Source organism: Accipiter gentilis, chromosome 5, assembly GCF_929443795.1.
Source record: "Accipiter gentilis chromosome 5, bAccGen1.1, whole genome shotgun sequence".
NCBI classification, from domain to species: domain Eukaryota; kingdom Metazoa; phylum Chordata; class Aves; order Accipitriformes; family Accipitridae; genus Astur; species Astur gentilis.
This window is the reverse complement of record NC_064884.1, coordinates 5,172,642-5,199,168: the sequence shown is the minus strand read 5'-3', so window position 1 is coordinate 5,199,168 and position 26,527 is coordinate 5,172,642. Positions and strand designations below refer to the sequence as shown.

General features: G+C 46.6%; 1 protein-coding gene across 1 annotated transcript in view; it reads left to right on the top strand.

Annotated features, from left to right (window-relative positions):
• The window catches only part of POU2F3 (POU class 2 homeobox 3), a 43,054-nt gene that overhangs the window by 3,890 nt on the left and 12,637 nt on the right, over positions 1-26,527 (top strand). Inside the window, exons 2-4 of the mRNA XM_049800180.1 lie at positions 743-796; positions 1,608-1,676; positions 13,553-13,587. Coding sequence (XP_049656137.1) covers positions 743-796; positions 1,608-1,676; positions 13,553-13,587 — 158 coding nt within the window. The remainder of the gene's footprint in view (positions 1-742; positions 797-1,607; positions 1,677-13,552; positions 13,588-26,527) is intronic.

The following is a 26,527-nucleotide window of genomic DNA, read 5'->3' as shown; positions in this document are numbered from 1 at the left end:
AACCCCACAACTCTTTTCTCTCTCCTTTTTCCTCTCACTCCTTAATACAATTTAACGAAAGGAAGTTTCTGAAGTACGTGAATGTTTCTGCGCTGTCTTTTGTATAAAACTTTGCCATTTTTTTCTTCCTTTATTAATTTTCTGAAGAAAAAGCTTGAAAAGTTAATCTAAACAAAGCTATTCAATTTCGGCCAAAAAGCAGATAATTTGCCATTTGCACACTTGGAAGTTTGAATGGGGAAAAGAAAACCTGAATGAACAAAGAAGAGGCCTGCCTGCTTTAGTGTGAGTAATAGAGGGAAATAGGTATAAACCCCTATGAGATTCCTCTCACCCTTTTGGAAATAATACAAGGCATATATAGGAAAGAGGAAAAGGTTTGCATGATGCCTTTAAGAAGGCTTCCACCTGCCTTTTCTACCCCAGCAAAACCACAGCAAACACTGGCCCAGCTTCCACGCTGTTGTTGTTACCTGATGCAAATCGGATGACATCTGTGGCCGGGATTGGCTGCAGGAAGCACATGCAAATCAGTTGGGTCTTTATAAAAAATATTATTTTTTTTTCCCAACTAGCCTGGAAAGAGTTAAAATTCCCATGCAAAGAGTAGAAGAGCGTGAGGGGGTGTCCATCTGAATTTGAATAGATATTCTTCCTTCTTTCACTGCTGTGTACTTTGCCTCTTTTAAGGAGGAGATGAGCAATCCAGTGTAAAGTTGACTATTCCCACCTTTTCTTTCAGCTGTCCCCGAAGGAGAACGTGGCCCCGGGTGTGGTGGCAGCCATCACTTCAAGGGTAAATGATAAATTTACTGACATCGATACGGATGGGGGGAAATAAGCAGGAGCTTGATAGCAAAGCGCTCCTCTTGCTCCTAGGTTGGGGTCAGTGCTTTGGAGCAAGGCACCTTCTTCGTGGTTTGTGAGGGGTGTGAGCACGGGCATGTGGGAGAGAACAGGGTAAACAGTTTGCAAACAGGGATCAGATGTATTGAGAGAAATAAGCTGAGTTTGCCAGGGAGCAAGCGGAGAAGAGAGACTTCCCTTGCCTCTCTGAGAGCATCTCGCTCCGTGCCTGCCTTTCTGAGGCCAGTCCTCCCAGCATGTGCTTTGTACAGCACCAAGCGCTGGCTGAGCCATCTCAAGGGACAAGGAAAGGATGTGGGAGAGGAGGGGAAAGCTGGCAGGGATCCCCTGCCTCTACAGGTGTGGTGGAGGACGGTGGCAAACCGAGAGCCACACCAGCTGGTTTGGGAAGCCTGCATAAGGCACGGGGGGGGGGGAGGCCACCAAGGCTGGTAGGGCTCCCAGTGGTTAAAGAACCCCTCATTCCTCTGCGCCGGCGAGGAACGATGCAAAAGGTGAGAACACAGCAGCAAACTGGGGAGGGGGAAAGGAATGAGGGGGATACAAAGAGCAACAGGAGGGAAAGTGCATCCTCGGAGCTGATGAATATTCTAGTGACTGTATGTTGAGGAATCAGAAATTTGAAAGTCTGATGGTTTATTATAATTACACATTCATTTGTGCTGTTTAGTGGAAGCCACATGTGCCTGTTGCCTGGGACTGTGACCTGTTATTAAAATCAGTTGTGCCTCCTTTTCCAGAGATCAAGATGAGCGGTGATGCGGCAGATTCCACAGATACTCGGCACGAACCTGACCAGGTGGAGCCAGGTAAGGAGGGTCCAGGACGTGGGGGGCAGGCGAGGAAGCCCGAGGAGGTAGAGGAAAGAAAAGAAGAAGAGGGGGGCATGGGTGCTGGAAGTTTCTGTCCATGCTTTGCTTGACTCCTGTTGCTGCTACGTTGCGCTCTTCCAACCAGCCTGGGAGTTGATCAAGAATGCGCTCTGGGCTAGGATTGCGTTCGTATCTTGATCAGCGTGCAAGATCCTTCTGTAACAGCAGTGAATCAATGTGTGTCTCAGTAACGTCCTCTGCGGTTTTAGCATGGAAATATGCTCATGTCTTGCCAAAGGACTAATGCCATTGAAATAGTCTTGGTCTGCTCAGTTTAGCACAAACAACTCTTCGTTTTACGTAGGGTTTGTGTCAGGAACATTTCCTCAGACGAAACTCCCTGGGGACTAAGCCTTTTTTGGCCGTGTATATGTAGAAAAATGGGAGGGGCTTCAGGAATAATCAAATCCAGCTGTTGCCGAAAAACTCAGAATAAAGAACTTACCAACACCAATTCAGTGTAGATAAGCAGACACTTCTTTATTGACGGCCGGGTGCGCGGGTGAGTCCTCTCACGAACCACGCACCCCTGAACACCAAAATCATACACCTTATATTGAACTTATTCATATGTGTTCATTAGATTTCCGAGAAATGTTATGTATATTTATTAGATTTCTGGGAAGTTATTAGCATATGTAAATGTCCTTTACGCAAGCGCCTTGCAGGTCTCTGGTGGTCTTCTAGAGTCCTCTGGTGGTCTTTCATACTCTTCCTCACTTGTCTGCTTCTTGACCTTCTTTCGGTGATTCTGCACAGTCTGGCCCTTGGCAGGTAACTAACTGTTTCTTGGCAGGTAGCTACAAGTTGCTTCGTTCGACTCTTCTCAGTTCCCATTAATTTAAAATTCTGACATCTTATACATTCCTCTAGGTTATAATATACTCCTACAAATAAACACTATATCCAAATCATCTTAAATCTTAAGCTTGTTATCTAAGTTCTAAATGTTCCTACTAGATGATTTTGACCAATTCCTCCGGCCTTGGTACAGGGTTATACAGAGGATTTCACAGCAGCTGTTGGTTGTTGGTTAAATGTGTCAAATGCAATAGATATATATAGTTTTTGCTAAAATATTTCTTATAATTCCATATTCCTATTAAAATTGAATATGATTAATTCTAACTAATAACAAATCAATAACAAATCAGTAACACAGCTAGATGGTTCCAGCAAAAATTTATCGCTCTTCATCTTGAAGCATGATTGGGTTTCTCATGTCCCCTACTCCCACCTGATGGCTGCTCAGACTCTCGCTGCTCCGTGGCTAGAAGCTCCAGTTTTCCTTGAATATGAAAAGCTGAAGTACAGGGTGATCCTTTGAAGATGATAGTGTTAGTGTTGGCGTTAGCACTGATTTCTGCCAGGTTACCTACCAACTTCTGCACTGCCACAAGGTGTGATATACACCAGAAAAATTAGTTTTGTATTTTCTGGCATCAGTTCTGACTGCCACTGCCTGCAGTGGGCTTTAAATGCAAGACCTTGGGTCTGTAATTTCACAAAGGTTCGTATCATAGATTCCTTTTTAGGCAAATAAACAGCAATAAGAAATACTTTTAGCACCCACTAGGTATTAAAAAAATTAAGATTATTAGAAACCTTGAGGCTCATCTGTAAACTGAGAAATAAACACCTTTTAAAACCCAAACTGGTAGAGACAATGTAGAAGAATGGTTGTTCTTTGAGCAATGAAGAGCCCTAAGTGGGGGGTGGGGGGTGGGGATGTGTGTAACAGTAGATTAGAACTTTACATGAAATGATTTTACTGTTTCTCTTTTACTTCTGTCATTTGAGAGAACTTAGAAAGACTGAGATCTTTGTAAAGCCAGAGAACTCTAGGCATGTTTTAATGGGACTAAAACTACCTCTTTATTTACACCTTACACTGAGGACTAGACATGCTCTGTGCTTTTAGCTGTTGAGCTGGGTTATTTGACATAATGTAAGATAGAGATAAAATCTGGTTCTATTCATGTCCATGAACTCTGATTGACTTTGGTCAGGTCAGCTTCTGCTCAGGGCTTTCAGATGACCCCAAGTTGTTTTTTGAGATAAATGTTTCCAAGCCGCCTTGCAACAAGTATGTCCTCAACTTCCCAAGCTCTTTCCAAAAACCCTGGTAGCTGTTACAGGGCCTTATATTGGGAACCAGAGTCTCCTGAAACGTTTCATGCATCTTGGCACACAGAGATGATGGATAGCTCAGTTGAATTAAGATTAGGGAAGGCTGTATTGAGGGTAGTTATTTGGTTTTGGTATTGGCTGTTACTAAATGTAGTGGGAGGCTCTGGCTGCTGCTGTTGTCAATAGTGTTAAATAGGCGAGAAGCTGGCACCGCAGTTGATTGGGTAAAATATGTTTTTCAGCTTAAGCTTCCCAGACAGCTATTAGTGCTAGCTGTAGCACCTCTTTCTAGTGGTAATTGAGAAAAGAAAGCAGAGAAGTGAAGTCAATTTGTTTTAAAATAACAAAAATGTTTACAGCAGCATTAGCTCTGCTCTAGGAGCCTTCAAATCAGGCAGGGAAATCAGAACAAGTAAATCTCCTTCATTTGCAAAAGAGTGGCACTTCCCTGCGGACTGATGGAAGGAACCTGTTTAAAGTATTCTTTTTTTTTTTTTTTCTAATGCAGTCCCCGTGACTGGTTGATCTGTTCAGGATCTTCAGAGATCACCACATCAGACTCAGCTGGGAAGAGAGGCACCGCAGTGGGTTTAGGAGCTTCTTAGGGGCCACTAGCAAAGAGCCTGAACCCCTCCTGCGGGCTGCCTGGTCCCTTGCAGGACTCGCAGGGAAGAGGGTGGCTGGGACAGGATCACACGCTATTGCTCAGCTCTAGGTGTTATACTTCAGGTGCTGTAACCTGGCACATCGGCCCGCCTGGCAGTCGCGACCAGGCAAGCCCATGGAGGGTCTGCCTCAATGCTTTTCCTAAAACCTCTACGCATCTTTGTCGTTTGGGTTTTTTCCCTCTTTCCGACCATTCTGTTTATAAACAACAAAGCTCTTTGTACTGAACTTCCCTGGAAGTTTTTATTTTCCCTTACACACATTGTTAGAAGAATATTTACTGCAACACCTAATAGTTTAGTGTTTTGTTTACTGGCTTCATGTGGGAAAATCTGTTTTCCAGTGACTCATTAATTGAAGACCCATTTCCTAATGAATTGGACCAATCCACGCAGCTCCCCAGGAATCTCGTTACCCCCAAAGGAGAGGGCAGTAACCAAACTAACGACATTATAGCTTATAAAGAATGGAAATCCTTCTAGGTGCATATTTACAAAGGCCTTTCATCACCAAAAGATGCAGACCGGCTCCAAGAAGAATTAAAAAAAAAAAAAAAAAAATACTGGAGGGAGTTGAGTGCCAAAATGCTTTTGTAAACCAAGCCCTTGATCTAAAACTGATGCCTAAAGATCTGATGGGAAGTGTCAGTAGCAGAAGCCTAATCTCATCCTTTCATATCTCCGCCAGTTCTAGGCTTAGAGGGGAAGAAAGGGTAATTTGGGGCATTGTTTTACTTTGAAGGCGTTTAAAATAATCACGGGGCTTTTTCTTTTTTGAGAATATTGTCAAATCGTTCATCTTTCATAGGAGGTTAGGAAAGTGAAGCTTTTTTTTTTTTCTTTTTCATCCACACCAATTTCATAGAAAACACTTCAAAGCTTTTTATTAAGATGGTCTCCAAAAAACCCATATTTGTTTGATTCCACCCCACCCCCCGCCATGTCTACCGCTTGCAGTGAAATTTTACCATTTCACAAAAAGCTATGATTAAAAACCCAAACTTTCTAAGGAATATCAACTACCCTGCCCAGTTCTGTGAATCTTAAGCCTCCCTTTGCTGTAATTCTGCTTTTTTTTGGTCACAGTACACGTGTGAGGAGTATGTGGAATAGGCACGAACTTCTTCCATGAGGGCTGTGGGTTGGCCTGCCTTCCCCCCTGGCCCAGGATCTGTGTAGGTCAGCCCCAGTCCGGGCAGCGGGTCATGTCTCCAGTCTGAGATTCCTCTTTACCTGTTCCTGTGTGATGCCAGCGTGGTTTAACGCTTGGCGTGCGGCAGCTGCGGCTGGGCTCGCAGGCAGTCCCGCTGACTCCATGGGGGGTAATGACAAGCGTGAGTTTTATGCTTGGCTGTAAGCTCTTTTCATCTGTTTAAACAGATGAAAGCCATGCCAGCAAGTTCTGGGTTGATTTTTTTATGGGAACTGTGGGGGCTTGGCACTGCAGAGTGTCGCCCCTGGTCTTCAAGCCGAGAGGCAGAGATCTCCCCCTTCTTGTGGTTTATCTAAGCCCTCTGTATCTGATGCAACAAAATGCTGAGGTGGGACTTGCCTCTGTCTGTCTGTTTGTTTGTGTCAGACACTTGTTCCCCGTTTATCTGCTTGATCAAAACAGGTTACACCAAGCAAAGCTACTTCCCTTTGATTTCATCTGTTGAGGCTATGGGGGGGAAGCCAAAGCTTTAACAGAAGGGCGATAGGGAAGCTCTTCAAACACAACCATCGGTAACTGAATAGCTGCAGGCTCTCCGAACATCTTCCCTCCCCACCCTGTAACACGGGGAACTGGCCAGCCTGCCAGGAGCCCAGGGCGGGGTGCGCGATGGGCATCCCAGTACACGGGGAGAGGAGCTGGGGTGTGTACGTGTGGGTGCAATATAGGACAGCCCTACAGCATTATCGCTGCCTCCGGAGCAGCTGGTATCGCTCCCTGGGACAGTGGTGGTTGGCTGACCCGGCGGCTTCGCCCAGCTGGGTCGGGTCTGGGATCTGGAAGAGGAGCAGCCGGGTAGAGGAGCGCGGTTTCACGGGGAGGGCACGTGGAGCCATAAGCTGGGCTCTTGGCCTGCTTCTGACTCTGGTGGCAACGGTAGCAGGGTTAACTAACCCTCACAGCTTGGGGAACCTATCTGCGTGCGTTAGGGAGCGATGAAGCAGGTCTCCTCTCTCTGAGGGTAGGAAAGACCCTTTCCTTTAAATCCCGAGAAAATGAAAGTGCGAAGGAGCTACGATACATCTGCTTCTGTGGTCTCGCAAAGCGTCTCTTTTGAGAAGACGCTCCTGTGAATGTCGTTCTTCTCCCCCTGCATCCTCCACTTCAGCCAGCTTGCGCCTGTGGAAGGGTGTCAGCGTGAGACACCTTCCTCCGCTGCTGCCACAAGACACCTAAGGTCCCCTGGCAGTGGAGGAGAGAAAGCAAGGGCAGCTCTGAAACTGGACACCAAAACTTCCACCCAAGCAAAAACTCCTCCCAGTACCCTGGCTTCTATGTCAGTGCATTTTGCATTAAATCTGTATCAGGGCAGATGGAAAAACAGAGACCGTGTCTCAGTCTGCCTCTCTGCCACACACTCCCTGTACAAACTTAAATTAAGTCTATCTGTGTTCCTCAGCTCCAAAGTGAGGGTCCCCATCTCTTCTCCCACCTTTTTGCCAGGGTGTAAGCTCTTTGATGCAGGTGGTGCTCTCCCCACGGATGGGTACGGCTCCGGGCACGATGGGCTCTGGGACGGCTGTTTTATTGTATTCCGATTGCAGGTGTCAGGGTAGGGTCTCTTTTAAACATGATGGCTCAAGCTGGAACGGGGTATGGAGGCTCTGACCCCTGTGTCGGCTTCTAACTCAGGCAAAAGGAAATTTGGAGAAGCAAGGGATGTCAGATTGAGCAGTGCAATGGCTTGTGTGAGATGAGTTGGTGGGTGCTCAGGCAGTGCTGCCTGGTGCACAGGGGCACTCCTTGCTGCGCTCAGCAAGCAAGCTAAGGGCTGCACAATCTGAGCTTTTTTTCTTTTGCCTTTTGTTGTTGCCGCTTCAGATCGGGCTGGAAACAGGCTGCCAGGCCAAAGTCTTTTGAGGAAACTTGGCCTTCCCCAGCCCCGCGCTGAGCCTAGTCCTTGGCTACGCCTTTGCTCTCCAAGGCTAGCTCTCCCTCGTGAAACTTTCCTCAAAGCCTCCAGGATTTCTCTTGTCTCTTCCCCCTGCAGCCATGCACAGCCCCAGGACAAGTCCTGAATAAATGAAAGCAGCAGCAGTCGGGCTGGAAACAGCTGGTTGCTATGGCAATTGGGCCTGCTCAGGATTTGCATAAGGCTGATGATTTTCATAGCACAGCCACATTTAAGGCAAGCAGGAGAAATTTCCATATTCCCAGCTCCGAGTCAGTTGGGGCGTGGGGGAGGCCAGGAGGGGGATATTTGAAATTCAAATGAAGGTGATTAGGGTTTGAGGTTGGGTTATTTTATTTTTTTTTCTTAAACATCCCATTATGGAAGAGGATAAAAAAGGATGGGGAGGGGAAAGGGGAACAAAAGGCTGGTTTGACTTGAATTAGAGGGGCAAAGGAAGAGCTGGTCTGATCTGCCTCTTGCCTCTGGTCTAAGAGAAGAGACTTGCCCTCTCCCAGCACCTGCAGGTGAAATGTTTTCCGTGGGAACAACTGCTGCCCTCGGGTTTCCTTCTGGAAACCGCCCGAGTCTCCCACACTCGCTGTCCTGCTTTCTCCCCCCCGCACCCTGCCCTACACGACGGGTATATTGCACTCAGAGCTGCAGTGGGACTAGAAGATGGGATTTCTTTGAGGCATTGTTGACAAAGGAAAGGCATTTTTATAACCCAGGGGTTTCCACCCAAATGAAACACTTGACTCTTCAGTGAAAGCTTCCCCTGGAGTCTGTAGCCGTCTGACTGAGTCAGCACAGATTCACTTTTCTTGCTAACCAGTCTTAACTTTCCCATGGAGATGCTCCGATGCCCCGGTTTGGTCTGTTTGTGTCTTTAGAGCAAACGGTTAACACGAAAACTGCAGCCCTATCTGTCTGCCTCGAATCTCCCCATCCTGTTGACACTTTCCCCTGCTCTCTTTAAAAAGCACTTCTTAAAGTAAGCTTTGGCGATGGCAAGCATCCCAGCAGGGCACATAAGGATCTAGGGCACTGACTGATGTCTGCTCAGCTTCAGTTTCTGCTCCCCAGTGCCACTGGACACAGCTGGAGGGAATCAGGGGTAGCCACTAAAACGGAGAGAAGGTCATTTAAGTGAGATCCTACCACCCGGGGCTTTTCCCGCTTGTTCTGGAGAAGTCACTGGTCTGGCTGCTGGGAACAGTAGCGTTGAGGGCTACGATCTGGTATTTGCTCGAGTCCTCAATCCTGAGGAGTATATCTGATGCTGAATATCTTTTTTTGCTTAATAGAACCACATCCTTCTCAGTGCAGGTGAGCGTTTTACTTCGTTTACAGCATGTGGGTCAAGTATTGTTTATAGTTATAATAATTGTTGCCACTCTTTACCTGCTCTTGGGCAATCTTTTAACTTCACATGTTGTTTGAGGTGAGAGATTTGGTTCTTGTCTCAGTTAACGTGAACAAGTTAATTTCTCAGCTTCTAGAAAATGTACGTCGAAAGGCACTCTGCATCTGGCCTGCTTTGTCAATCTCTAATGGCATTGTGCCTTATCAGCTGGAGTGTTGAAATCCTCAAGATAGGTGAGATTAATCTTAATTTTAGATATTCAATACTTTGAGGATGAAGTCTGACCTACTCACCTCAGGCTCCTCGTACAGTCAATGATGAAAATAGGTATCTCCAGAAGGTGATTCATCTCTCTGCCCTCTATCTCGGGGGTAAGACGAATTGCCCTCTGGAAGCGCCCGCTTCCTCTCTGTAGCTGTAAAGGGAGCCTAGAGCAATTGGCTCAGAATTAGACACCTAAAAGTTAGACATCTAAGCCCAGGCAGCTGAATCCCCTGCCTGGTGTCTGCCTGGCACTGTTCCCCCATTGCCGTTCAGCTGTTCTGAATTTCCCTCCCAAACGCATGCGGCAGAAAACTGATTCCCTGTGGGAATTCCCCAACACCTGTTAAAGATTGAAATCACCTTCTAATTCCCTTGTCCCTTCTGTGCAGCTGAGATCAAACTGTGAGGTGAATTAAGCGTGTAGCTGGGCGGGAAGGGGGTTAAGGTTAGCTAGCTTTCTGGTCGCAGCCCTGATTTTGGCCGGTGGGTGAAAAGCCAGGGTGGCTGTCACTCCCCGGAGGTGACATCTGCATGTTGCTGCGTGTGTTTGCCTTGGGAAGACGAAGGCGCGCTGCAATCTTGGTTTTACTCTTCTCCCATTACAGTGCTTTTATCGTCTAGTGCTGGACTGGCTTGGCGGCCCCCAGAGGGAACTGTGTCAGTTCTGATAGAGTGCTTGTCTTTGGTTTTCAGAGCAAATGCTGCGTTCCAGGTGGGGGCAACGGCAGCGGGTGGGGGGAAGCCGTCCGGAACTGTTCTGCTGCTCCCATCCCCAGAGAAACTTCCCCAGGCAAACTCGCACCAGATCTGATGCCAGTGCTATGCAAAACAGCTGCCAGGTGAACCAAGGAGAGCAGCGTAGTCCTTGTCTGCTGTGCTGCGGGGAGCCAGCTGAGCTTATCGCTGCCTTTTTCCCCCTGTCCAGAGCACCCATAAAGAGGGGAATGAAGGCTTGTTTGACGGGGAGGCTCCTGGGAACCACGGAGCAAGGGGCTCAAAGCAATCTTTCTCCATTTAAATCCCAGGGCTTCCCCAGTTTGATGCAATTTAAGGAGGGGAGGACTGCGTCTAGCAGACGCTGGAGACTTTGGATCCCATTCTGTCTGGCTGGTGTAGCAAGAGGCAAGTTGTTGGCTGGTGTGAAGCTCCAGCAAAATTAGTGGAGTTCTGGCAGTTTACGGCAGCTGAGAATCTGCTGCCACTTACACTTTTCTTTCTTTTTATCTCCTGGAGCTAGAAAAGATTAAATCTTAAGTACAGATCCTCGTTGTTTGAACAGCCCGTTCCTTTAAGGAGAGAAATGACTACTTCAGCGTGAGTCCTGATGTTGATAGAAACTGGGAGGAAACTGAGTCTATTTTTAAAAATATTTGTAGGAAAATTACTGATTTAACTGAAAGAGGAGAGTTGTTATCCCCATCACACCCAAACCTTAGCTTGCAGCTGGAATCATTTTAATTTCACTGAAACACAAGCTTTTACTGGAATAGAAAAAGGCAAGATTTGTTTGCAAATAAATCTGTGCGCAAACACTCACTGGTCCTGCTGAAATGAAGAGATTTGTGTATCCAGCTCCCATTTACATAACCACTGGGAGTAGAAATCACCTCGCCCAGTTTTAAATATCTCACTGTTGGACATCTAAGTCTGAAGTAGTTGCCCCTGGGTCCCTTTGTAGTCAATAAAGAGAAATAGTCATCTCCAGAGGGCCATTCATCTCAACTTAAGATAGGCGTCTAAGATAGGTCAGATGAATGGCCTCTGGAGGTGCCTATTTCTCCTCGCTGTCTACCGAGACAGCCTGGGGCAGTTATCTCAGACTTAGACGCCCAAGCTACGACTGAGTTAGTGTCAATCTCCATGCATATTTGCAGTATGCTCTACTGTCACAGAATACCTGGCTGATGTGCTCCCGCTTACCCCTGTCGACCTGCAGTGGGACATGCAAGAGAGCAGAGGGTAGGACGCGGAGGAAGCTGTGTGTGGCCTTGCAGGAGAGGAAGGGAAAACGAAAGGTAGAAGTCTGTCAGCTGCACACGCTTGTGAAGCGAGGGAAAAAGAAAGAGATGGGAAGCTTGGAAGAGGAAGAAAGAATACATTGGAGAACTTGGGCCTCGTGGTAGCAATGTGGAGTGAAACTCCGTTCCAGCTGTGCATCTCAAGTTCCAAGTTTTGGGGTGTATGATAGTGACTCAGAGCCGTCATCACTGGGACCTAGGGATTTCCCTCAAGGTCTTTGAATCTTGCCTCATCAACATGCTGCATTTGAACGTGAGCGAAACTCTTATATCCAAGAAACCAGAAGATTACCTTTTCCTTCCTGTTCTATTTTAGCAACTGGGAACTTTATTTCCTCCTTCTCTGCTCCTTGCCTTTCTTCCCTTTAGCTACTGCCTTTAGATTGCATCAACCCCCCGTGGGTTTCAAAGGTAGAAACTGCAGGCCTTGAAGATCCTCACACAGTCCTGCTCAGGTGTGTGGATACTGATTGCGATCATCTATTAACACTATCAGCATTCCCATCGTTACATGTGCAGTTGTTGGCTCTTGGGGCGTAGAGCTGGAACGCAATGAATGAACAAATTCCTCGGGCAGGAGCAGCTGGAGAGAGGTGGTCAGGGAGCAGATGGTTACAGTGAGAGGCACGGGAGCATGGAAGCGCGTGGCAGGTTGGAGGTTGTAGCAGAGTGGGGAATTACATGGAAGAAGATAAAGACCTGAGACTGGGAAGAGAAAAAGCTTTGAGAAGCAGGTCGGGAGGAAGATGGGAAGTGAGGGCAGGCTGTAGCACAGCAGAAACGCGGACAGGCTCGGGGAGAAGGTGCAGAGCTGGATCTAGGTTGAGTTGCAGATGATGAGAAGATGGAGGACATTCGGGGGGAGGGGGCAACAGCTTGTCCTGCTATGAAATAGTGCTCTGGTATTTTTTGATAGTGAAAACCTACAGCTCAGCCTAACAAGAGCAACAAAGGCAGCTCAGTTTCCACAGCCAACGCTGTTAACATGTTGCAGATTAAATCTCCAGAGTTGTTTCTAGATAGCAGAGAACAGGGTGCCATGGAATTGTGATTGTTGACTCTAAAATATTTTGCCATCTATGAATAATTGTACCAAGCGTGCTCCCCCCGAGGACCTCAAAGAACCATGCTGATTCACCTGGGAATATTTTGTGTATGGTGCAAGTTGAAAAACTGCGTGCTAGATTAGGGTAGAGACTTGTTCACTTGAAGAAAGCAAGTCAATGGGAGAGTTGGATTTGCACTCCTGCCTGCACAGCCTCTCTTAACTGCTTTCCAACTTCTTGCAAGAGACATGAACTACTGAAAAACATGATGTGTTGAAGCTTGATCAGATCACAGGGCATGGGCTATGCTTTATGGGGAATGTTATACTGGAAAAAACAGGAGGAGGAGGCCCTGGGGGCTTGTGCCAATGGGATGTGAACAATTTAAGACTGTTTATCACAAACTCAGTTGGACTGGAAGAGAATGACTTAGGGAATGGATTGCAAAGGGAAGGGGTTTCTTGGGGTTGCCTTTGCAACTAAAGAGGCTTCGTGGAATCCCTTAAAGCATTCATATCTGTGGAGCGTACAACCTTTCCTCTGTGATGTTCTTGATGAATTTGGCAGGTGTGATGGAGGGGGGGGGGGGCGGGGGGAGAATGTTTATCATCAAAGGGGAATGAGTGAGGGCCTGTGCGGTACCTTCAGGCTGAAACCTGTCTGATTTTTCCCCCTGTGCCTGCCAATCTCTTCTGGAATCAAGGAGACGCCTCTTGAGCACAACCCCACGGCACCCTCTGTTCCTTTAGATATCCCGTAATTACTCAGTGCCACACGGGTTCCTGAAGATCCCTGGTTTACAGCCTTGGCCACCTGTTTGCTAGCCTCTCCCACAGTTAGTTCTTGCCTTATGTACAGTGCCTTGGCCCTGGATTTCCCTGGAGATTTGTAACGTCCTCCAGCTCACCTCTGCTGGAATCTCCCTTTCAGTCGGTGAGCTTTCCCCCACCCTTGCTGCTTGGCCAGCTGTCTCCCGGGCAGAAGCACTTCTCTTATACTTCAGCAAAGGCTGATACCACCAAATGTTGCAAAAGCTGCCTTCGTACTTCCATTGCTGCATTCACCTTGATTCCACTTTCCTCCTCCTTTCCTTGCTCTTAAGGTGAACTAAGCTGGGCTAGCAGCCTGTCTTTGGTTATGTGCGTTCTAAGTTCTGGAAAGTTTGTATCAATGCTGACTGTCATTAATACTGAGACATTTTTCTGCTTGTTTCATTGTAGGAAATGAACAGAATGGGCTGGACTTTAACAGGCAGGTAAGACGCTCCCTGGGTTACCAGGTATTCTCCTGCTTTCTTGAATTACTGTTTTTTTAATTGCTCATCCTGCTGAGTCCCAGGCAGCTACTGCTAAGAGATAAAAACTGTTAGGTAAGAAGCTACCATTAAACAGACCACATAAGTCCTCCCAGTTCCCCTTGTGGGATAGAATGACAGATTAAACTTCTGGTTTCCAGGCCTTCCTACTTTACAGAAGCTCAGTTAATTATAGAGTTTCTTGAAATCACCATTTGCTTGAGGCTTTTTCTGGCTTTTAAATTTTTTTTTCCACTGTCATTTAGAAACAAAAGGGACCTCAGTTACACTGGTAAATGTGCAAATCCCACCCCAAAGCCCCATGCATTTTTACTGCTTGTGACACTGGCTCTGAAAGCACTGTGGTATGCAAGTCTAAGAGCACGGGGCTGACTCACAGGAGTATCAGCAAGGACTGAAGATGAGGTGGTTTGAGGTCTTGGAGTGCGTAGGTCAAGACCAGGCCTGCCTACAACGGCAGATTCCTCTTTGCAAGACAGTGGGGAAAGGGACAGCAGATAAAAGCAAGTGATTCTTGCAAGGCAAGCAAGCCCTAATTACAAATGAACATGTGAGGGACCGTTGTCTTTGCTGTGTTTGCTGTTATCCTCCTGCTTCATACAGCTAAAAGCAACCCCCATCTCACTGAGTGCCTAGAGATTTTCATCTGTGGCTCTACTAAATCCCCGAATCTCACATCATAATTGCAAGGGGAAGAAGCTGACAGCCCTCCAGAGCATATAGATTTTGAATCTGTGCAGACACATGAGAAAATGCTCTCTGAGTCCAGAGCTAAGGAATCCTGTGGAGCCATCAGTGGAGCTGGACTCAGACCTTGTAAAGAAAAAGGGGACGTCTAGAGAGCTAACCCACTGATCTGCTGCAGAACTCCGGGGGTTGGCTGGGGAGCTGGAGCAAGGAAAGCAAAAGGGGCTGTAACTCCACGGGCAGTCACTAGCGGTTGAAGCAGATGTTGGCACTGTTAACAGTACAGCAACCTACTTGATTCCAACCATGCGTTCCCCGAGTTCAAGGGTTGCAATCCTTTGCAAAGGCTTCCTGCTAGCAGCAGGTGGGCAGCTGGAGCTTCTTGCCATGACTTTTCTGTCCTTCAAGTTTGCCGTGGTGGCTCTTGTCTGACAGATGTCAGCAAGCTGCTGTTTGTTTGTTTGGTTTGGCTGCTATGGTTTTGGGTGGGTCGTAACTTCCTATCAAAGGTGTCTTAACACGTTCAGCCATCTTCCAGGTTTTTGGAATACCCAGCTGAAAACAAAAAGTCTTGTGTCTCCAGCTCTGTGGATTGCAGAGCCCAAAGCACAGGCTTTCTACACGCCAAGAGAAGAATCCAATCTGCTTATAACTAGTGATAAAAGAAAATTCCCTCAAGATAGAAATAAGCTATGAAAGTACAAGATCATTACATGTTGCAAACTTTTCCTATGGCAACACCACAAGGATGTTAGAACTGGAAGCTGGGCTGAGGTTAATCAAGGAAATGTTATTGACTGTGGTGAAGCAGTGCTGATTTACACCCACTGATGATTTGAGACATTATCTTTAAGGTCCTAGTTTTCTGCATGCCACTGAATGAATGAGGGGATGCTGGCAAAGTTGTGGGGGCAGACAGCCTTGCAGTCAGTATGATTTGGGCCAGAGTCTGCTTGATAGAAATGTCCTCCTCCCAAAAAGAGATTGTGATTTTATGACAGCCTTCTGTAGCATTCACTTCCCACTTCTGTTTTTCTCCTTCCACCAAAGTGGTACCACAAAATCCTTTTCATTTGTGCCAGCACTTCTGTGTAACTGACTACCAGATCTGACTGGGGACTTATCAAGGTTTGAAAAGCAAAAGCCTGTGAACAAGCTCCTTTTATTTTTTAATTTTTTTAAATCTGGACCGATTCCCCAAAACATAGGTAGTATCCGCAGAAGGGGTTTTGCAGTGATGTTGGGGATGGGGTTATAACAGTCCATGTGAGTGGACACAGGGGTGCGCAAATGGCTCTCTGTCTCCCTCTCTTGGCCCTCTCAAGGCCATGTGTAAACTTGAGCCATTATAGTTATTGTTATTATTATTTTAAATGAGCATGAGCCCAAATGCACACGGGTTATACACTCACATTTTAGGTTGGCCTCAGTTATTGGTGAATTCATCTTCAATTCAGCAAATAGATTTCAAATGACAAGAAAAAGGAAGAAGGGAGATATGGAAATATCAAAGTGTTTTCATGTAAAATCAGGTGCTGAGCTCTTTCATTAGGGATGGAGGTTGGTGGGTTTTTTAATTTTGGTTTGGGGTTTGAGGTTGGTTTTGGATGGCTTTTTTTTTTTTTTGTTACCTTGCAATTCAAGTTTTCAAACTGAAGCCAGAGAAGTATGATTTGAAACCCAACTCCAAACTGAATGCAAGAGCTGCTGAGCTCTCTTTGACTTTATTTGGAGTGCTGGGCGCTAATCACTTTGAAGATCATAAATCTCACATCATTTAAGCCTCTCCCCCAGTCTTTGTAGATGGCCTACATTTCAGGTCTGTTTCCCTCCCATGTTATGCTCCAGGCGGGAAGAGAAGGGTGGAGTGACCTGGTTAGACCCCTTGCTTGCCTACCAATTCCCTGCTGTGGCTGCTCTCACCCTGAAAATGGGGAGGAGGGAAACTCTTGCGGAGTTTGAGGTTTTCTCGCAGTTTGTGGGTCAGCCCTGCACTTTATGAGAAAGCTGCCTTCTGATCCCTCAACCTATTTGGCAAACATTTCTTCCCCCCTCCCCTCTTCAAACTCTCCTCCCACCTGGATGCAACAGTAATTTGTATGTGAATGAGAGGGAAAAGGGTGTGTATGGAAAAAGAAGCATCTTCTGCCTTGCCTATCTGGTTTGGCTTTTTATTTAGTGAATCTAATGCCGGTTGTTTCCTGTTTATATCAAGGGAAATGCAAAGAGACAGTAATAAACTTTCACCTTCAGTGCTGGCAACCTGGATAGGGACATCTGCTTCTTGATGGTTTGGGATTGTATCCAAAGGGCGTCAGGGACAGAACTGAGTAACTCGGCACATGTGGCTTGAGAGTCTTGCCATGAAAGGGCATTGAGTGGGACCAGGAAAAGGTCTGACCGAAAGTGTTGAAATCAGAACTTTACCTCGCTGTAATGTGGTGATCCTCACCAGGTGATGCTGCTGTGGTCTTACCACGTCTTGTTTGGTTTATTTCTCCATTGGTACACACAGCGTTCAGCTTTTAAGGAAATACTGCATTGTTTGTTTTTGTGGATGGCTCTGAAGAGAGCTGTTCTAGACAGCCAGGTAATTCACCCTGTGTCTGGAGTTAACCCCTGAGATAACATTGCCTTCTGGAATACACACATGGAGCTGATGGTTTTGGGAGACGACAGGGCTTGTGTGCATGGTGTGAGTGTTGTAGCCCAGCACATAGTGCTGTGCGTCGATTTGCAGCTGGAGGAGGAAAATACACAGATGCTGAATCGCTGATTTCTTTTCCATCAGGAAAGTGATGCGTAGGACCATGTCATCTGTTGGTCCTTGTATCAATGCAGTCTCTGACTGCCAGGGAGGAATGAAGGCTCAGATCTCCTCCTCTTCCAGAGCAGGGAATGAGAGGTCCTTTCCAAGCCCCTTCGTGCTCTCAAGCACCGAGCTGCACTCCGGTGCTGGGAGAGAATATGCCTCTTTTGAAATAAAGCTGAATGGTTATATGTTACTAGTGCTTAGGAAAGGAAAAAAGGTTGTATGTTACCAGCCAGGAAAGGATTAGCAGGATCTGCATGTGCTCTAGTAGGATCTGCATGTGCTCTGTATCCAAATATGTCATGCAGTTTCATTCCAGCAGAAGGCTGTAACCCTTGCAGACAGGCTGTCATTTGTTTAATGATAATGACAGGTTTGTTATTTGTATCAACGTAAAAGTGATCCTGCCGTGAGACTTTACAATATTTAAGACAGACAAGCAGGCACTAGCGTACTCGAGCAGCCCAGGGCTCAGCACAGCTTGAATTTTCCTGTTAATTCTTTATTGCTATTACTTTATTTTCTTTGGTTTACACCAATCAGGGGGTATAATAAGGATATATATTTCTTTCCAACAGGCTTCTTAGAAATAGGATCTTGGGATGGATTTACCTCGGAAAAGAGGTAGCTTGGAGATGTATTGCTGGGGGAGGAGAAATCTTCAGAACGTAAAGGGAAGCATCCAGAACAAAATAAGGAAATAAGATATGCAATTGAAGTGGCCTCGTATTTCATATGCACATTAGCTCAGCACTTACATTTGCACACCAAGTTGCACACATGGCTGTTTTGACTGTTGCACATGACTGTAAGGGACACGGTTCAAAATCCCTCTCTTCAGTGGTCAGTCAGCATTAAATAATTCAGCTGCTTAAGATTCCCAGTCAGTATGACCCGAGTAGACTTTTTTTGGCCAGTTGAGTGTGTCTGGTAGTATATCGTGAAAGAGCGGTGAGGGACAGGGTCCATTGAAAAATTCCTTCCTTCCAAAACCAGGTGAAGGATCTTGTGTGTTACTGCCCTACTCTCTACAAGAGGTGCCACAGGGGTTCCCCTCCTCAGGACCTCCTTATCTAACTCATCTCCCTGCCCTGTTCATATCTGACAGAGTCATTGTCCAAGAGAACTTTAATTTTTGAAGGTTTATGTGGGGTTTTCAACAGTTGTTTTGAGGTAATAGAGCGAGTTGTCTCCGGTCTTCACAGCTGGTGCACGTGATATGAGAAATTAAAGCGGGCAAACTGCATCTGAGATCTAGAATCACTGGTGGCTCTTTTTCAGTGCCATTAATAACACTCTGACCTTGTTTGGTACTTTCCACCCACACGTCTGAAGGTACTTTGCTAATGAATTTAGCATCCCGGTGCCTTTGGAAGGTAGGGAGGTGTTTAACCCTGTCTTACAGGTGAGGCAGACACAGACCGACTACCTGGCTTTTCCCAAAGATGCTGAGCAACGTGATTGCAGTTGAAATCAGTGGATACTTTATAGGACAGTTGCCTGTGGACATTGAGGTGAATTGTAATCCAGGGACCTGCTCCCTGGCAGAGCTGGGATACGGACTCCGATTCTCTGATTCATAGTCTTGTGCTCAACCACAGACAAGTTCTTCCTCCCCTCCATCCTTTTGAAGGTGGAAAGAAGGGCCTAGCTTACTAGGTAGTTTGTTATTAATATCTGGGATGCAAAACTCCCTGCAGATTTAATTTCGCTCAATCAGGGCTTCCCTCCCCCCAGGGATGTCTCTCATAGTTTTTCATTCCACTTTGTGTTCCCACCTCCCCCTAATCTCATGTGTTCCCTAGATGTCATTTCTGTTCCTGCTTGGCTTTTCCCTGTGGGTAGTTCAGGTTTCAGTCTGCCCTCCAGATTTCCATCCCAGTCCTGTTTTGCCCTCCTCTCAAGGGGAGGTTCACATCCTGCTTCCTTCTCCCCTCTGGGGATCAATTCAGATTTCACTCTCTCTTCTTCTCTGCACTGCCCCAGGGTATCAGCCTAAGTCTTGCATCTGCTTTTCATCTCTTGAGCCTTCACTAACTGGAAATCAGCCCGGCTGTCCGTATCTGCCTTGACTGACACTGGATCTAAGCTGAACAGTACTTTGGCCTTTCCCTTTTGAAGTTTCCTTGCTCTGTCTTAGGGATAGACTGATTGCATAAATTTGTATGTGTGCACTGGTTCTTCATTGAAATGCAGCCCTTTGGGAAAGCATCAGAGAAAGCCCTGTCTTGAGGGAAAGTCCTCTGTTTCTATATATGGCACTGTTTTGCTTAGGACAGAAATGTAGAGGAACCTCTTCTTCAAGCTAGTTTTGTTCTGGCGCCTTGCAGAGGCCCTCAGATGAGATTGTTGGGAATGAACTCTGCAACAGGCCAGTGAGTCTCTGGGGAAGTTTATGAGGGGAAGGGAGATGGAAGTAGGAGGAAGGATTTGGCCTTTTTGCATTTTTTCTCAAGAGGTGGACTGAAACCACTGAATTAATTTTATGTGAGTCAATAACAATTGACAACAACCCAGCCTCGCTTCAGAATTGGCTGGATTGTATCTGTTCCTTAAGATCCAGCTGCAGTCTGTTCACAAAGTCCTGCTTTCCTGCTCCAGGCTTCTAAAGAGCAACATATATTTATAAGGTATTTCCTACGCTTGTTGCCTTGGTCCACTGGCAATATATCTTGCACAGCTGTTTCAAAGCTGTCTTAGAGATGAGGGAGAAACAGATAGGGCTTTGTGCAAATTCTCTGCTCCAACTGGGCTCCTATCATCCTTTGGGAAATATTTTCCAGGCTCATAGGTGACAAGCCCTAGTTTCATGGACCTGTCTAAAGGGGCATAACGATTGTTTCCACAATAGAAACTAAGCTCAAGGCATGGTTGTCACTGTCAAACCACTATTTAGGTTGCCCGGCACCTTTTAAGCGGTGAGTTGCACGAACTGCTGTGCATGGATATGACTCTTTTGCCTACTAGAGAATGGCTCATCCGTAATAAGGAGAGGACTCAGAATTCTTGAAGGCCTTTCATCTGGTGAGCTCCAAGAATTCAATCAAAAGCCTGCACCACCCAGCAAGGGTGGGGCCCTACACCCATTTTGCAGAAGGGCAAGTCATAGCATAAAAAGGTGAAGGCGATGGGGTTTCAAGCAAGGCCTCTAATTTTGGAAGCCTGACATCAGAGTGCACTTTCTATCTTCCCAGAGGTGCTGATCTGCTAGCGCTCCATGTGAAAGCAGTGGGCTGAACCGGGGCTGCTCAGCCCCTTAGGAGTCAGACTTCGGGTTTATTCTAGCAAGGAACCCTCTTGCCCTGCTTCCCCAACACATCGAAGTTGCCCAGAGCCGCAGAGTTGGGAGCAGAGAAGTGGCTCTGAGCTCCCTCTTCCCCTCAATCACTAGACTCGATTCCCTCCACCCAAAAGGAAAAACTGTGTGATACTCTCCAGCAAAGTTGATCTTTCTCACTCTCCCTTTCTTTTTTAATTATATTACTTGTGTGTATTTAATGCAATCCCTCTAGCTGCTCTTCTTGTGTCCCAGTTCCCTGGGGCGCAGCAACTGGTGCCAAAACTACCATGAACCAATCAGAGAAACCTGCAGAGCTGGGATGGAGCCAGCCCCAGTCACGGGAGCCGTCTGATTCCAAGTTAATACCTTTCAAATGTGGGATGTGCTGGAAAGTGCCTTGCTACTGAGGGCTACCAGTGCCATGACTCGCTAGGTGGACACTGCTCTGCCCTCCTTGTGGATCACTGATCCGGGGACATCGCTGCTGTACAGCAGGGAGGCAGTGCCAGGTATTTAGATGGTTTGTGACTCGTTGGCAGCCAGAGGGCATGGAGAATCCAGAACAATCACAGTTTTCTCCCCTAGACAAGAGATCCGTGGCAAGGGGAAAATTTTCATGCAGGGAATTTGGCGAACAGTTAAGGGTCTGGTTTTAGCCCCACAAAAGCCCAATAAGGCAACTTTGCTGCTGACTTCCACAGGAGCATGATGAGGCTCCAGGGAACCTGTGTGAGCATGCAAGAGGGCATGGGAGAAGCCATGAAGCCTGGTGTGTGTGAAATCGGATTGATAAGGAAAGGGGCAGGGATGCAGCCCAGGGTGGGAGCAGAGAAGATAAGCACAAAGGTGTAGGCAGAGGTGGAGTTCTGGAGAGCTTTGGAAGTTGGGCAAGTGAAGTTGAGAGAGATGCAGGGAGCAGTGCTGCGATGCATGAGAAGGTTGGGGCAGAAGGGCAGGACCTCTGGGCTGAGGATGGCTGGGGAGGAAGGGTCAGGGAGAGTCCTGGAACGGAGACATGAGAGAAATCACAGCCTTAATGGTGGTGAAATTGTTTTTTGTGCTTCATTTGGAGGTTCTCACCATTCTGACCAAGAAAATGGCATCTTCCCCTCCCCCTTTTTTAAATACTTCCAATTTGGCATGTCCGCAGGCCTTGGCAGAGAAGGTGCCACATGCCCGAGTACCAACAAACAGTAAGAGTGAAAATGCTGTAAGTGGTTGCTTTTCAGTATCTTTTTGCCAGTTCTGTGCTCCCTGAGCACAGATCACCTTCCAAAAGCACTAGCTAGCTTCTGTGCTCCTGAAGCTCTTGCAGAGGCTGCAGTATCTAATGTGGAGAGCAGCCCTTCATCAGGACGTGCCTCCCTGAGCAGGCGCTGGGCCATTCAGGGCAGGTGCTCTTCCTACCTCTCATTTTGGTTCTCCACTCTCTTGCCCAGCGCCTGCTTTTGAAGCCTCCTGTGCTACACGTGATCATTTTGAGGTTTATCGTTCAGCACAGAGGAGAGGGGTGACTTCTTTCTTTTTCCTGTTCTTTGTTTAAAAGCAAAAACGCTAGGGACGTTCCGTATCAGAAAGCCTGTGAATGCCAAGCTGAGTGTGGTTCTGCTTGTTTTCTTTTCTGAAGCATGTAGCTCAGTTATTCTTGAAGTTTTGATTTCCCACCCCCATTTTTACTCCAGCTAAGGCACAACTGTTAACATCCTGAGCTGAAGCTCAGAGGATAAAGCATATCAGATCGGCCTCAATTAATAAACTCGAAGGCCTCGTGTAGCTGTGATGCAGGTGTGTTGAGGTTAGGGATTACATTTTAATTTTTCAGTGTGCTGTCATTGCTGAGTTTTAAGATGTAGTCTGTTAGGCTTTCAGCGTGGGATTAACTCCCCTTTTGTCATGCTGACAGCCTCTGAAAAATCCCACCCTTCACTGTGAAAGGATATCAAATGTTATAGGGTGAATATCGTTGCATTGACATAAGGGTTTTCTGCTTTCTTCCTGGGTGTCTGTTAAGCCTTGCCGTACGTGCAGGATAGTACATGTGGAAATAGTAATTGCAAGCCCATTATTGTTATTGCTATAATTTATTATTAGTGTGTTTTTTATTTTATGGTGCCCACGTGTGCAGGTAATTCACAGAGAAGTACACTTACGCCATTGGAAGGTGGGAAGTCTTAGTTAACTGCAATAGCCTCGGATCCAGTTTTGGTACCTGTTTCTATCATAAAACTTCCTCCCTTGACTTCAGGCAAATCACTTTGGGGCAGCTTCAGACAGCCCCGTTGTATTGAATAGCGCTTCGGGAGTGATTCAGCCCTGGAAGAACCACGCTGTTTGTTTCCAGCGAGGGGCAACTGGTTCAGACGCTCTTACGTCTGTGTGCACTTGACCCTCTTCTATCCAGTGAAACAGCCTTACCACTCCGCAATGGGGGGAGGGAGGGATGGATATGAGTAAGTCAAACTCTTAAACAGTTGTGATTTGCTGACTATGAGATAAGCCAGATACGAAGGCAGATAAATATCTGTTTCAAAGAGGTTACCGTCTAAATAGAAACTACACAACAAATATGATTGTCTTCTATCTTACAATAATGACCACGGTTCCTGCCTAATAAGTGGTACTGGAGAAGGCTGACATGGCTTTAACGGCCTCGCTCTGGCAGGATACGGAGAGCACTTATCTAGATTTGGGGAAAGCATCCGAGGCTCTGGGTGCTGAATCAGTCGGTGGGTCCCACCTTTGCAAAGAGGATGACGGAGCGGTGCTTACGTTACATCAGAAGCGCTCATCAAAAGGAGGTGGCTTGGGGCAGCGTTCAGGCTGCCTGCTTTGGTGTCTGAGAGACGACGAAGACCAATTCCGATTACCAGCGAGCGGTGACCCGAAACTGCGCTTATACGAGGAGGGCTGCAGCCAGAGTCCTGCCCAACGAATGGAATTCGGCTGTCAGTCCATTGAATCAAATGTGGGTCTGTCGGCCTGTCTGTTGGAAGGGTATGGCCTTCCACGCGGCGAAATCAGAGCTGCTAAGGTGAATCTTTCCAACTTCCTCATGTAAGGCTGGCTTTTTACAGCTTTGCAGTATGTCTGCAGGATGTTTTCATGAGCCGAATGTTTGCCAAAAGTTCACAGATCAGTTACAAAACAGATGTACTTTTTTTTTCTCCCCTTCTTCCTACTGGTAAGGAAGAGTTTGTGCAGTAATTGCAGGCAGGTTGGGAGATGTTTTCTTCATAATTCTCCTTCTTATGAAATGTTTATGAAACACCTTCCACAAATCGGTTACGCAAGCAAGCTGAAGAGCTTTGATCATTTTCCATCGCCCTCAATATGTTTCTTAGTTTGTTTTGCTTTTTGTTTTTGTTTTCAGGCCAGAGATAGGTAAGAAACAATTCATCATCCTTGGCCAGGCCCAGCAGACATGCTAGCCAACTAAGGAAAGGACTCTCTTTCCATCCAGTCACCCTTCCTGTGTTTTTCACTCTGATTGCTTGGGGGCAGCTGACCCTATTTTAAGGCTGTGAAAACATCCACTTGAGATATGCGAGTGCGATTCCTTTCCGATCCCGGAGAAGCCCTGGGTCGCTCGGCGTACCGGTGCCGCCACCTGCCGTTACCTCCTCCGGAGGAGCTCGGAGCTGCTGCCAGCCCTGCCCGCAGACTCCCCTGAGCCCAAGGGAAGAAGGTGCCTGGAGATTCACAGCTGGCAACCCAGGCTCCGCGCCTCTCCCTAGCTCTCGGGGAGCAGGAGGTGTCTGCGGTGCGTTACTTGCTCCTGCTGGTTTACGGGTTCGCTTTTCCTTAGACAGTGTTATTTCCCCAAATCAAATTCAATGGGAAGAAACTTAGGTTTGCTCTCAACGGCTTCTTGTTCCCCATTCCCCGCCTGGCTTGATCCTCGTGTAAAACCAAGGTCCTGAAGAACCACGGTGGGATCTGGTCCTGGTTTTACCTAAATCGCTGTTGCTCACTTGCAGTGTTTCAGCAGGGTTCTTCTCATCAAGGACCTACATGAGGCGATTCGGTGGTAATTTCAACCTTTTTTTGGTTCCTTAAAGGAACCTTTTCTCATATTTGTAGAAAATGCCTGCAAATATGAGTCAGATGCACTGGGAAAGGAGAAGGCAACTCCTCCCCTTGTTTTATTAATTTGAAATTTACATTATTTTAAGGGAGTCTCATGATATTGAGTGGCCTCGCCCACAATGTGTGTGGTTTTTTGGGGTTTTCGGGTTTGGTTTTTTTAATGTACAGTTGGTAATACTGCCGGTTTAGCCAGGGAAAAAATGAAGGTGCAGGATTTGCATAAACCATCCCAAAAGTTTTGGATATACCCCGAACTCTTGCTAATGAACAATTAGCCAGCTGCAGGCCTGTTGGGGAGAGGAAGAGGAGGGAGAGGTAAATTTGAGCCTAAACCCAATGAAAATAGGTGCAGGGGAGAAGGATTTGTCAAGAACACCCAGGTTCCCGCCCACTGCGCAGGAGGGAGCCAGAGAATTCCAGGGACGGGGGAAGGAGCAGTGGGAGATGTTGTTGTTTTTAAATCGGGAACCGGTCCTTTGCCAAACCCACCTCCCGTTCTCATATTGTGCGATGCCGGGATACAGCTACACACCCCTTTCACCCTGGAACGCTTCCAAATCATTCCGCTTGGCAGCTGTAAAAATTGATTTCAGTTTGGAAATGGCTTGTGCTTCTTCAACACTCCACTCTTATTGGGATCATAACTTAGGCGGGATCAAGTGCCTTGTTCTCTAAGACGCGGATAACTTTTCTTTTTGGGACTGTTCAGACTTGGATGACTGCATTGTGTGAGGCAGACACACATGAATTGCAAGCGGGGGTAATTTTTTTTTTTTTATTTATTTTTTCTTTTTGGCTCAAATGACTTCTTTTTAATGCACCCTCAGAAAGAAAAACGTGCATAAAACCATTTGCCTGCAATGACTGGATGGCTCAGGGGTAACGGTGTATTCTCCTGAGCCTTTCGTCTAACATTGAATAACTTAGACACTATCCGCATTGATAGTGATCAAGAAGAACTTTCCATCTGATTTTTTTCGCCAGGTTAAGAGGGATGATCATGCCAACCTGAAAGGTAGGAAAGAACTGGAATTCATAGCATGTATAACTCTTGTTGCAAAGAGCTAGCATTATTGCAAAACTAGTTTCGGCAGTGTCCAGAGCTATAGTTGTAATGAAAGGAGATGTTGTAATTCTCTTCCCTCTGCGTAGTACCTTCCAAAATGCAGAGGTTAACGTTACAGGGCCAGCTCCCTGCATTGCAGCTGCGAGCCTCTTGTGATCACATTCTGTCCTTTGCTCCTGCGGAGATTTGTGTATTCGTTTGCTTCAGTCAAATTGAAATAAAACCTCCCTCAACCAAAAATATTCGCTTGGGCCAGTTTTTAAAAGCTGAATTTCTTGTCCCCCTCTGCTGGTAGGAGGTTGTATGTCCGCATCAGCACTGCAAAACCCCGGCAAATGCAACCCTGCTTGCTTTCTGGGGGATGTTGGGCTTGAGTAATTTGATGGGAAATGGTGAGGTTCAGCCCTAGTAGTAAGAGTGAATCTGCAATGCGGAGCCCGTGGACGGGGTTTTCAAGACCTTTCCTTTCTGGTGTCGTCCTGGTTTTTCCAGTTTGTGGAAACTGGAGCCTCTTCTTGCGCTGGAAAGGCTTAGATGAGGAATGGGACTCGTGAGCCTTGTTCCACGCATTCTCAGGCTTAGGAAAAATGTGAACTTCACTTTGGAAATTGTTTGCTTGGATCTTTTCTTAGGGAAAATGTGTTCTAAGAACTCTGTATGTCTTTTCTGTCTCCTGTGCATGGCATCTGCACATAGACACTCCTCATACAGTTTTCAGGAATTAATCTAAAATCTTCTAAAATCTCCCCAACCCAGTTCCCCTCTTTCCTGTCCCAGTCAGCCTTACCAAAGGATTTCAGCTAGTACAAAGTGATGTAACGGGTTGTTTGTTTGTTTTAAATTAAGTAGCAGCAATGTTAGAAATTAACATGGAGACTATGGAATAAACCAGAAACAAGGATTGAGTTCTGGTCCCTGGGTAAATTCTTCTCTTAAGAACGTGGACTCA